The sequence below is a fragment of the Musca autumnalis genome, unplaced genomic scaffold, assembly GCF_047663935.1.
Source record: "Musca autumnalis isolate F117 unplaced genomic scaffold, ASM4766393v1 scaffold_1, whole genome shotgun sequence".
Lineage (NCBI taxonomy): Eukaryota > Metazoa > Arthropoda > Insecta > Diptera > Muscidae > Musca > Musca autumnalis.
This window is the reverse complement of record NW_027411644.1, coordinates 118,695,384-118,709,400: the sequence shown is the minus strand read 5'-3', so window position 1 is coordinate 118,709,400 and position 14,017 is coordinate 118,695,384. Positions and strand designations below refer to the sequence as shown.

Genomic DNA, 14,017 nt, shown 5'->3' with positions numbered 1-14,017 from the left:
AGGCTTTATAAGCATTTTTAATAAATAAATTTTTTCTCTTAAACGTATACTTTTCCTGTAATCGGACATTCTTTTAAAAATGTCGAAATCTTGGATTACCCTTCCAATCTGTGTATTCGTACTGTATTCCTAACAAATCCCTGACTTAATATGAATGTAACATTTATGATTAAATTTTTAACGCATATTTAAATTTTTCATAAAAAGTCAAAAATTACAAAAAAAGTCGATTTTTCTGAATTGCTTGCGTTTTAGGCCGTTTGCGTGAAAATGCATGGACCAAATGAGGCTTTATAAGCGTATAATGATATATAACAGACAATACTATAACAAAATGCAAAAAACCACACAAAAATATGTGAAAATACCCGAGTTTTGCGTCAATTTTTGCAAACATTTTTTGTGGCGTTTAAACGACCAGTGGCTTTAAGTAGGTTAATCCACTTTAAAATGGCATTTGATATTGTTACTACTACTTATTATGCCTTAAACGTATAAAAATGCAGCCGAAACCTACAAAAATGTCATGGGGATCAGAGATCTGCAAAATGCATATAAAAGGCACACTCTCATGCTTTTTCCAAATAGCGAATAGTGCAGTGCCTTGCCTATAAAAATATGATTGTGCCAAAAAGCAGATTCACCCCTAAAAAAGATTCACTGCTTTACTGTGTGCAGTGCTTGCTTTTACATTTGTATTCGCATGATTCGCAAATGCAGTATGCACAGTACTGCTTTCCAAATTATCGTCACCCAAAAAAACCAAAACCACCACCACATACGCGCGAGCAGCTCAGATGACTGGCCGCTCTGCTGGCCATCATAAAATGATAAATTAAACAAATTAAATGCGTTGACACATGTTTTTGTTTCATTTTTTTAATTAGTTAATACATCAAATCAAATAAATTGTACCAAGGAAAACAATTTTATTCAAAATTATTGAAAACTGAATACTTTAAATATAAACATTTTATAAGTCAACAACTGAAAACGGACGACAATCCTCAATAACCCATTGCGAACATGCCACGAAGAATTTTTCTTTATCTTCGTTGCTACCGACATTTAAAGGAGTATTTTCGTTGTTCGAACGTAGCATTTGTGGCGAATTAGGTTTGATGTCTGCCTGCCATTATATTTTAAAATACGTTTACATTGTACACAAATAACAACATTTTCAATTACTTTATCATTTTCTGTTTGAATAAATGAATATACACGGTGCACCTTAACCAAATTTAAATGGAAGGTGCTTACACCTGGGAAGTTTTTGCAGATTCTGAAACTACAATGTTGATAGATGAGAAATATCAAGAAACAAAAAAAATCAAATAAATCGCGATTTAAGTTCACATTTTTAGGAGTTCTTTAGGTTTTCAATGGGCCTAAAGAAAATATTGTAGCTGTGAAATTTCGCCACAAGATTTGCCTTTATGACATTTTCGTAGGTTTAACAGTTTTTAAGATATAGAAATTCAAATTGAGACAATGCACTGACTCAGTGCGCCTCAACTAACTTTAGATGAAAACCGCTTACACATGGGAAGATTTCGCGGGTTCTGAAACAGCAATGTTCATAGATAATAAAAATAAAGAAAACAGAAAAAATCACCGGAGGGATTTTTAAGTAAATCGCGATCAAAATTCACAATTTTAGGGTTTTTTTAGGGTTTCACGATTTTACTTGGAAACCGCAAGTCGTATCAAAATGAGTCTAAAGATAAAGGTTCAGTTCAAATTTTTAGGTTTTTATCTTAAGTCTTCAAGATTTTGCTTGGAAACAGCAAGTCATATCAAAATCGAATTAAAGAAAATGTTGAAGCTGTGAAAATTCTACGAAAGTATCATAAAGACCAATCTTGTGTAGAATTTTCACAGCTACAACACTTTCATTGGGCTCATTTACATAGGACTAGCGGTTTCCAAGCAAAATCGTGAAAACCTAAAGAACCCATAAAAATGTGAACTTAAATCGCGATTTATTTGAAAATCCGTCCGGCGATTTTTTTGTTTCTTGATATTTCTCATCAATGAGCATTGTAGTTACAAAATCTGCAAAAACTTAAATTAGTTAAGGCGCACCGTGTATATTTTCGAAATTTAGTTTTTTTTTTAGTTTGTTTAACAATACGATAAACACCATCGTTAACATTTGTTTTTATTGTCTCAATATTAGTTGCTATTTGTATATTAACATCTAAATTCTACTAGAAATAATTACTGCTTATTTTACTGCAGCGTGCTTCTACGAATGCATTATCAAAACAGAAAAGGCAATGAGCTCTTTTTGTGTGGTGACTGTCACTGCTATCATTTCGAGTGAATGTGCCAATTGCACACTCTCACGAAAGAAAAGACACAACAAGCAATAGCAATAAAGTGTGATGTCAATAGCAAGCAATAAAAAAGGGACGAAAACGCGAATATGCATAAAAAGCGAGTGGCATTTTGCGGACCTCTGATGGGGATATCTCTAAAGTACAGTTGATAACTTTGGGTTTAATTTCCGATAACATAGAACATCAAGAAAATGAACATGTCAAACATGTGATTGACAACTCGAGTAGTCATTGGATATCTGTTTTCTGGCTGCGTCGTAATTCTATTTGCATTCTTTATTGTTAACTTATAAAGTGAGAATTAAAGTTGATTGATACGCCATATTTTACATATTTTATAAAAGTGGAACTATTCCTAATATACTGTTAATTAAAATATCCGGCTAAGTTCAAAAGCAGAATAGAATTTCCTTGAAACTACATTTCTCACAAAAATATTTAAGAATGTTTGTATGTATAATATCATACTTCTAAAGAATTTAGTAGAATAATCGCCTTGAGCGTTTGTATTGTTTATGATTTTGATATTGATATATTTGTCACATGTTTTCACACATTTTACATCAAATAAATCAAGATCGAGATTTTTAATCTGATGATGGACTCTAGTATAAATGTCGGTATACATCCTAGTTATAAATCCACTGGATTTTACTTGACTATGGAATTGACATTTGAAATATAGTAGATTTGGTAAATCTATACGTAATATAAAGTTGAACATACATCTAAAAGATTTTAATAAAATTCAATAAATGCCAAATAAAAGACATATTTGCCCCAAAAAAATCGTTTTAGGCGCCGTCAGTGTAAATTAGGTTAAAGTCAAATCAAATATTTATATATAACCGTTATTCAGACACTATAAATAACTTTCTGTAGTGTTCCACTTTACTTATTTTCTGTTAATCATCTGCTCAAATAATTGAACAATGTAGCCACATTGAAAATAAAAGTGGCCATCAAGTTCACCACATAAAAAACGGTATTCAGCTCTTATCGATATTAGACATTATCTAAAGATGCGGTGAGATAAGAAAACATAAAAGGACAATGAATCAAATGAAAAGAGAACAATACTTGATCGGAAGTACCACTACAGTATATTATTCGTAGGTACACAGAAATATCTATAGGATGAGATGGCAGACATGTTGTTCTTATTTCAATAGGTTTCTGTAGAATATTCCATTCGCAGAGAAAACTTGTTTAAACATTGAACTGCGAAACCATTTGAAAACATTATTTAAGATAGTTTTGTGATTGTCTGGGGGATATCCGCTGATTAAAGGTGGTTTACATTGAAATTTTTGGCAAAAGTAAACATTGTACATAACCTACAACTATGTCAATCTGACATGTGTAAAAATGTGCGTCTTTTTTGATATACATATGTATGTATCGAGTTTTTTTTAGAAAAACAATTATAGTGCAATAACATGTTGCAAAACATCCGAAATAATCTACATAAATGTGTCAATGAAAACATTGGCCGCGTTATTTATGTAGTATCGCGTTCCATATTTTGTTATTTCCACTTATTTTGAGAAAAAAGTATGTTCAATTGTGTATCTGGAAACTTGTAAAAAGATGTTATCAAATGTTGTTCGAATTTATTTGTTATTATGATATTTTTGCCTTATATAATACTTGTACAATAATCTTTAAAATTACATTTTTTCTATTTTTCAGGAGTAAATCACGCAGTGTTGATCACGGCCTTGCGGCGCCATTCGATTTAGATTCGTTGCGTTCAAAAGTGGAAGGGCGCTTCGAAAGTGTTGACAGATTATCAAGTGAGTATGATTAAACAATCTGTGTATGGAAAATGACGATTGTCACCATTTTTCTAGTTCTAAGCTTCAGTTGTTAATAAATATTGGTTTAAAGTCATTTGGGGACAGGGAAGATAATCACACATATTGACCACGCCAGGAAAAAGCAATAGTTTGTGTCCACACTTTATATACCCGTTTTTTTGTGAGATAAATGCATTTTTCTTAACCGCATTTTACACTTGCGTTTAAAACAGGTGTTTTGGGAATTTACGTCAATTATTTGACAGATATTCTATGGAATTGACAACATAAGTGACGCATGTTTTATAAAACAGGCATATTTGTAGAAGGTAGTTGCAACAATAACAACGTAAGCTGAAAACAAATCCAACGTTTAAGAAAAGTTTTGTGTAATTTCTGGTAGATGAATAAAAGGCAAAGTGCTGCCAAGATTCAATTTTTCTTTATTCTTCTACCAGAATGACACAAAACTTCACTCAAACTTTGGATGTGTTTAGGCTTTATTGTTATTGTCAAATAAAATATTCAATAATAGGGTCGTTCTTAAAATTTTCATAGGAATAATATAAATAAATGCATTTTGAAAATCCTCTAAAATATAAAAGATTTGATTCAAAATGTAAGAATAAAGCATTCAAAACTGTCGAAGCCCTTTTTATTACACGTTTAGGACGAAACGAAGTATTTTATGATAGCATATTTCAATTTTTTGAATTTCATGAGTGGACCCTCATGTTATAAATGTTGTAAAAGTGGTGAACGACTTTCATATAAATTGTGTATAAAGGAACGCAAAATGTTGAACCTTTTTTATTTTGACGATTGACATTTGAAACCAAATGTGCCTATTAGATCCCGGTTAGTCCATATTTATATTAGGCAATTTTCCTTGCGGCAATTGTTAGTATGATGGAGTGAGAGGTGAGGCATATGGTAACCCTTGGCCTATCAACATCCTCCCTCACCTACAAATTGAAAATTGCCCCAAGGAAAATTGCCTAATGTAAATATGGACTTATATACTATATTATACCTTGGGTTTGAGTAGAATGATTTCTTTACAATGTCGTACACACTAACAGAAACTTGGTAGATGTAATATTATTGCTCACTTTTTTGATTAAATTTACTAAAATAATATTACACTATTATATCTTCGTATGGAAGTCTTCATTAGATCTCCCTATATTAAATAAAGTGTATGTAATGGGTTACTGCTCGATGTCGATTTAAGTGAGAATAAATATGTGAAAACATATGCCAAATAAATAAAAAAAATTCTGGCGTTAACCCTTTGGGGCCCGTTGTTGCCTGTGGGTAATTTTGCATGTTTGTGTATGCGTATTTCCAATACCGTTAAAGATATTTATATGTACTATGTGGGTGTCGGTAGGTTTATTACAGAAGAATAAAAAAAAAATTGAAAGAAGTTATAAATAAGTATGTAGCTAGTTTGGAGAAGGTTTGTCTAAGTATAAGAAGTCGATTAAAAATTTGGACATGAAATATTTTAGTGATTTAATAAAATGTCGTTAAATGTCAAATGAATTGAATAATTGCAGCCAACATTTTTTGAAAAATCGTACTGAGCTGTTGAACTAATAAAATAATAAAAAAACAAACATACAATTTACAGTTCCAATGAGTAGTTATAATTTTTTGAAATTTGAAAGTCGCCTGTGGTCACCATTGGGCCATTGTGGTAATAAAGTGGTTACATTACTGGAAGATGAAAATGCTGGTTAGTGGTATTCAATGAAGTACAAATGGTCGTTGTGACATTCGGGCTTGTGAAAAATGTTGTATTTTTATTACTATTAGTAGATTGGACTTGAGTTAAGACACATTTTTTGGGAATATACATATTAAAAGACGTATAGCAATAAAGACCCGAACAAATGCATTTTCCAAAAACATATGCTAATAGTTCCACATTTTGGTTACAGATGGCTACACAACTCACTGGAATTGATAACAGCAATGCCAATCGTTTTTGATTCCCATTTCTCGCTGCAGAAAACATTAACGTCGTGTTTTGTGGCTGAAATTTATTTCTTCACTATTTCTTATTTTTTATTTAATAAAAAAACAAAAGTCAACGCCGTAAAATTTGAGTTTTAATGTTTTTCTTGTCAATATTCCAATGAGTAACAGTTTTCGTTTAACAGAATGTTGCTATGATATCATAGCAACAGAGGTTAACTCCCTCTATAGTTAATTTTTCACAATTGACTTTTCCTATCTTATAATATTGACATCTTTGGCATATAAGAAAGGTTAGCCAAAGCTTTATGTCAATTTAATTTTTTTCATTCGAGTATGCCTAAAACTTCAAAACAATATAAACAAACTGTGTATGTGTGTGTGGTGTTTGAATAATATGCCAAACAATTTTAAAAACAATCGAATTCAATGATTTTTAAAATTGTTTTTAAACCATTTGTATGGAAGAAATTGGTGAGATTTGCATTGAAACAAACAGTTTATCATATTGAAAATTCGATTATGTGGAGAAAACTTAACTCTTCATTCATTTTCCGCGTTTTTTATAAAATGCTCAAAAATGGATTGTAAACAAACCCACTTGTTGCTTTTATTTTGAAGTTTTAGGAATTCAGGAAAAACAAGGGTTCTATAGATTTTTTTCATTTAAATCTACCTCTTTACTTATACCATGGGGATTTGTAAGGAATATCGTTGATGATAATTTTATGTATTGGATGAAGGGCAATATTATCAGGTTTAGAGACTGCATACAAAATAGAAAATATTTTTATGAACTATAAATGATAAATGTAGAACAATTTTCCATTCCATTTCCATGAATCTTCCTCTAGAATTAAACAAACTCATCAGTTTATCGTCACATGAAATGCCAAAAGACGTAACCCTCAACGTAATGCCAAGTTTACACTTGCGCTCTAAAATCCACTGGATTTCACGAAATCCTGAAATACATCCCGGTGTTTACACTTATTTTTTGTTGATTTCAAACATATCACAATGATCAAGGTAGATGCATATGCGCAGCTGATCGAACATGAATTTTCAAAACAATTTGTTGCAAATTGAATTAGTCATAAAAAATATACGACAATATAGAACTTTACAACTTTATTTCGAAAATTATCGTCAAATTATCTATATATCGTATTAATTGTGTATAGAACCCGTTCCCGTACTCCGAAGTCTAGCAAGACTTACACTTCTCTTTAAACAAAAATAGCGCCGAATAACACCCTATTCTCCTGTTTTCTGCCATACAATTTTGGCATTGTAGAAACTAGCAACATGTTCATTATCATCTAAATAAGATAGCTGATACGTTGATTTGCTGCAGTTTTTGCAATTTCCGTCATTTTTTCTATCCCGTATTTTTTAAGAAATTTGTATGGGGAAGCAATTTTAGACATTTCGCTCGTTTTTCTAACATTACCATTAAAAAGGTATGAGAACGCAATGAAAAATAGCATTGTAACAAAGTAATCTAATATTTTTTCACATTGTTTACAAATTTTGATACTAAAATTTTTTGTTGCAGCAATTGACCATTTACCTTGTTTATTGTGATACGTGAAAAGTGTTGCAACTTTTGGTACTTTTTCAGACAAAAACAGGGTTGTATATCATGTGTACTGTGATTTCGATGTTGATTTCGCTGAAATCACGAAATGAGATGATTTAATTTTTGTATGCGAAATCATGATAATTTTTGCTTGATTCCGCGCGAAATCACGAAACGCCTTCGAAATCGCGAAAAGACGCCGAATGTAAACCAAACATAACCCTTTGAGGGTTACGTCTTTGGGCATTTCACACATTATGCGACATTATGCTTTTCCACATCATGAATAATAAAAATATAACGATAATACAAAGACTTAAGAAACCTACTTTGTTAATTTTTTTTAACCACAATGGCCCAATGTTGCCCACAGGCAACATTTGGCAACTCGCTAACCTCGAATAATTTATAAGATTTTTTTTTTGCTGAGGACTTATTTTTGCGACTACTAATCATAATAAATATGAAAAATATTTTTATCTCTACGGAAAAACATTCGGTGTTCAAGTTAACCATCATCGGTAAAAAAATAAACGAATATTTTAAATAAAAATGTTAGATGCACTGTTTCTATTAAAAAATATAAGGTCAGTTCGGGTCTGTTCGATAACTTCGCAAGTAAAAAGTACTTGCAAGTACTCAGGAAGTTTTCAGTAACTTCTCTCAATGAATTTTACTCTCTCGAAGCGAAAAATTTGCATAATGTATCAAACAACAATTTGCCATCACTTCCTAGAAGTCAGCTGAATTGACTAAAGTCCAATTTATATATGCACATTATATGATTTCGTTTTACGAAATCCTAGAAACAAATGAAGTGTATTTACATCTGTTTTTTGCGTCATTTGCTTACGCACACAATCGCACATACACACGCATACAATAACACATACACACGCACACAATAATTTTAATTCCGAAAAATAAGAATTTCACAACACTAATGTTTACCAAATAACTTGACTTAATTCAAAATTAAACAAGTGAACCAAGGCTATAGTCGGGTCGGGGCCGACTATGTGATACCCCACACCACTACCCCTGTTCATAAGCTTTTGACTAATAAAATTCAAAATATTAAAATTGGGATAGCTTAGCGCCTTTGCTCTGAATGTCTTCATTAACACATGTCAATTTTTTTGAAACGCATTTAAGTGCATCGACAGTACAACCCAAATAAAAAATGGAAAAGTGGGATGTATGCCAACCATCAATAGGCTTCTATCTATGTTAGACCCCCATCAACCCCCAAAATTTCGTGAGGATCCGATCAAAAAAGAAAAAGGGATGCATTACCTACTATTGCGATATCTCTGTTGTTTGACGACCTATGACAACCTACTTCACATCATTGTAAAGGTTATATTTTCTACTTTCCTTGCCAGGTTTTGCTTTCGATATACCTCCTACAAAAGGGAGATATTAACTTTGAAATAAAACGTTGGTCTTTTTTCCAAATATTTTTTTTCTCACATTCCGACCCCTGAATAATATCCGACGATTATCAAAAATCAAAATGTTTTTTCCTCTGTGGGACCCCCAATAACACTAAAAATTTCGTGACGATCCAATTAAAATTGCGACCTGTAGCGTGATTTCCAAAAAAGTGGAAAAATGGGATGTATTACCGACTATTGCGATATCTCCGTTATTTGGATACCTTTACATCATTGTAATGATGGGATTGTTTACTTTCATTGCAAGACTTTGCTTTTGGAAAGTCCCGAACCAAAGCTGTGATATTCGTCATTATTATTAAAATCGCAAAAATGAAAAGTTGTGTTCTATTAGCGGCTTTTGCGATATCTTCGTTGTTTGACCACCTACGACAACCTACGTAACATCGTTGCAAAGGTGATATTATCTACTTCCATTAGCAGGTTTTGCTTTTGATATACCCCTTTTAGAAGCGGAGATATTCGCTTTGAAATAAAACGTTGACTTTTTCTCCAAATAAGTTTTTTGCCCATTCCGACCCCTGAATATTATCCGACCATCACCAAAATCAATAGGCTTTTTTCTCTGTAGGATCCCCATTAGCCCCCATAATTTCGTGACGATCCGATCAAAATTGCGACCTGTAGCGTGATTACAAAAAAATGAAAAAATGGGATGTATTGCCGACTATTGTGATATCTCCGTTATGTGGCCACCTACGCCAACCTACTTTGCATCACTGTAATGATGGGATTTTCTACTTTCATACTCAGACTTTGTTTTTGGAAGATCCACAACCGAAGCTGTTATATTCGTAATTATTATTAAAATCGCAAAAATAAAAAGTTGGGTTCTATTAGCGGCTATTGCGATATATTCGTTGTTTGATCACCTACGAGAACCTACTTTACATCATTAGAAAGGCGCATTTTCTACTTTCATGGCCAGGTTCTGCTTTTGGTATACTTCATATTGAAGCTGAGATATTCGCTTAGGAAAAAGACGGTTTTTTTTTCTTCAAATAAGTTTTTTGCCCATTACGACCCCTAAATATTATCCGACCATCACCAAAATCAATGGGGTTCTTCATCTGTGTGACTCCCATTAACCCTCAAAATTTCTTGACGATCCGATCAAAATTGAGACCTGTAGCGTGATTTCCAAAAAAGAGGAAAAATGGGATGTATTACCGACTATTGCGATATCTCCGTTATTTGGTCACCTACGCCCACCTAGTTTACATCATTGTAAAGATGGGATCTTCTACTTTCTACTTTGCTTTTGGAAAGTCCCCAACCAAAGCTGTGATATTCGTCATTATACCCTACACCACTATGTGGGGAGGGTATTATAAGTTGGTTTTGGCCAAAAAGTTTGTAACGCATCGAAATAATGGTCGTAGACCCATACTTATATATACCAAAATGAATGTCTGAGTCGATCTGAGTCTACTTTTATTGTCAGGTTTTGCTTTTGGTATACCCCGTATAGAAGCTGAGATATTCGCTTTGGAAAAAAACGTTGTCTTTTTATTCACATAAGTTTTTTTGCCTATTCCGACCCCTAAATATTATCCGACCATCACCAAAATCAATAGGCTTCTTCCCCTCCGGGACCCTCATCAACATCCAAAATTTCGTGACGATCCGATCAAAATTCGACCTGTAGCGTGATTACAAGGTTTAGATGGACAGACGGACGGACTGACGGACGGACACACATAGCCAGATCGACTCAGCTCGTCGAGACAATCATTTCGGTATATATAAGTATGGGTCTACGACCATTATTTCGATGCGTTAAAAACTTTTTGGCCAAAACCAACATATAATACCCTCCCCACATAGTGGTGTAGGGTATAAAAATATAACTGTTGCAAGTTTTTAACCATTTATTTACACTTTTGTCATCGTTCGAGTATTTTTGTTTTTCTACAACACACACAAAGACAGTGTTGCATTTTTTGGTAGTTTATGACGAAAAAGCAGGGTTGCGTATAACAGTATGGTGTTTTCGTGCGTTGTTTAGAATAAATAACGCAGCTATCGTCATTTATTTTTGTATGGTAAATGACGCAAAATGTTGCCTGTTTTAGCAAATATACGACGAAACAGTCCTAAAACCTGTTTTTCGTGCTAATGTAAAAAACACATAAGAAGTTTGGCGGAAAAGATTTAATTTAACATTTGAAGGTGATTAACGAAAATTATTTTATTTGTGTTCTCCAGGGACGTCTACATGGTGTTCCTCCTACTCCATGGATGCACCGCTTTTTGCTGGGATTTGTTACCTTTAAAATAAAAAAATAGTCTACACAAACTACAAAATATATTATTTTACTTACCATCTCGTTTTCCATAATTTATTTAGTTATTTCTTCCCTTTTTATCTTGTAATTATTTTAATAACCAAATATTTGTTTATGTTTTTGCCAAAAATGCAAAGTCCGCCACAAAACATTCGAATTTAAATCAAACTTGTAAATTCTTACAAGGAAAATTTTGCTTGCAATTTACATTTACACTTGCATTTTAAACAGATGTTTTAGGAATTCACGTCATTTATTTGGCAGATATGCTATTGAATCGACAACTGAAATTATGCGTAGTGCGTTTGTATACATATAACCGTGTTTCAAATGTAAATTCTATTGCGTATACGTTAAATAAATCAAATAAAGGTTAACCCGGCAAAAAGCTATAATATAATCAGGCTATAAGTTCGCATCTGATAATAAAGTTGTATACGAATAAAATCTGGGGCTAATTACGACATTCGATTCGATCGAGAATTTGCTCGTGAATGAAAAAATCGAACTAAGAAAACCAATCCTTCAAAGAACATTAAGAAGATAGATGGTAAAAATGTGTTTATTTCAAAGCAAAAACTAAAAAACAAATGATCTGTTCCAGTACTGCAAGAATCTACTAATTTGTACTTTTTTTCTACAAAGACGTATAGCAATAAAGACCCGAACAATTGCATTTTCCAAAAACATATGCTAATTGTTCCACATTTTGGTTACAGATGGCTACAAAACTCACTGGAACTGATAACAGCAATGTCAATCGTTTTTGATTCCAATTTCTCGCGGCAGAAAACATTAACGTCGTGTTTTGTGGCTGAAATTTATTTCTTTTCTTTTTTTATTGTTCATTCAATGAAAAAATCAAAAGTGAATGCCGTCAAACTTGAGTTTTAATGTTTTTCTTTCAATATTCCAATGAGTAACAGTTTTCGTTTAACAGAATATTGCTATGATATCGTAGCAACAGAGGTTAACTCCCTCTACAGTTAATTTTTCACAATTGACTTTTCCTATCTTATAATATTGACATCTTTGTTTTCTATAGCCCTGTTCCTTTACGTTCAAGAATCTTCAAGTTTTACAACGTTTTACTCGAAAAGCGTTCCTTTACTTCAGACACAATACAATTCATATGGGAGCAGTTTTCAAGTAAAGGAACAGACCATATATCATAAGGGAAAAATTGTTATCGTAGTAAAAAAAATAGTAGCTCTTGCAGGCTCTGGAGTAGACCAAAAATTATTAATGAAAAATGTAAATATTTTTTGAACTCGTTGAATAATACTTCGGGTAATAATTTCGGAATGAAGTTGTGCTAGAAAAATGTACGAATTTATTTATTTTTGTAAAACTTTTTAGCATTGTTGTAACAAATTGCTAATGCATCTACCTTAGTTAATGTACGGTTGGTGGCGCGAGCAAATACTAGATCGAATCGAATACCGTAATTAGGGCCCTGCATTTATGTTCAGACTTTACAATTATTAATTAGTTGCCGAATTCTTCTATTGACGACGGTCGTGTTATTGTTATAGTTCTAAATAAATATTTACTAAAGTCGTAAAGTACAACATCAAATACTTTGGTGAAGATATGGGTTTTGTTTGGTCATAACTCATAGGTTAATATTTCTTTCATATATTAAAGTAAAGCATATTTTCAGGTGTTTATAAATAATTTCGATAAGTACTCTCAATTATGAGTAGAACAAGAAACCAACACAACCACACATTCTTTAAATATAAAACGGGAATAGTTTGAGGGGTTACCCTCAGTTGTAGAGCCAAATAAAACATATTTTTCATGATTTTGGAAAATAGGAAAAGAAAAAGGAAAATAGGGAAAATCATGAAAAGTACTTTCTTTCAAAAGATCAATTTCTTATCTTAAAATAACTCGATATATATGACGGTGATTTTTGACGTCGTCTTTATTTATTATATCAAACACAAAGACTGTTATAAATTTACAAAAATATTATTAATGAATAAAATATTTATCCCAAGTGATATCTCTAAAGCCACACCTTGAAAGTTTCGTATGAAAGTTTTAACGTCTGGTTTTAGAGTATGTTTCAAAACCTGCAAGAATCTATTGCAGGCTCTGGTACAACGCAAATGTTGAAATAAAAAGGTTGCACACATACAGTTTGATAGAAACGAAATATATGTTACTTATTTGTAATTAAAAATATATTTTGACAGTAATAATAAATCCTCATGAAGAAGGTTAAACCGACAAAAAGAACTAAAGGCCTCGACACATACGATCCGTTGAGTGTCGCGTTGCAACAGCCACATGAAAACTTCAAGAACAAACTTGGCATCCCTTACGCAGTTTTCATGTGGTTGTTGTTTTTGATGCGTGGCGCGACTCACAACGGATCGTATGTATGTGCCGAGCCCTTAATGCAAACGGCGTTTAAGGGAAGACATCAGCTAGTCTTACTACGTCACCTTGGATTAGCATCTATTGGTTAATACATAAAAGGTTTGCACCCAAACGTGCAACTCAATTCTGGACAGAAACTAAATGAGTTTGCTGTTAACGTTACAAATGTTAAAAC

General features: G+C 32.6%; 1 protein-coding gene across 44 annotated transcripts in view; it reads left to right on the top strand.

Moving 5' to 3' along the window:
- Positions 1-14,017, top strand: part of mtd (TLD domain-containing protein mustard) — a 450,874-nt gene that overhangs the window by 331,292 nt on the left and 105,565 nt on the right. For all 44 annotated transcript variants that reach the window (XM_073990750.1, XM_073990642.1, XM_073990855.1 and 41 more), the window contains one exon: positions 4,035-4,138. In XM_073990750.1, coding sequence (XP_073846851.1) covers positions 4,035-4,138 — 104 coding nt within the window. The remainder of the gene's footprint in view (positions 1-4,034; positions 4,139-14,017) is intronic.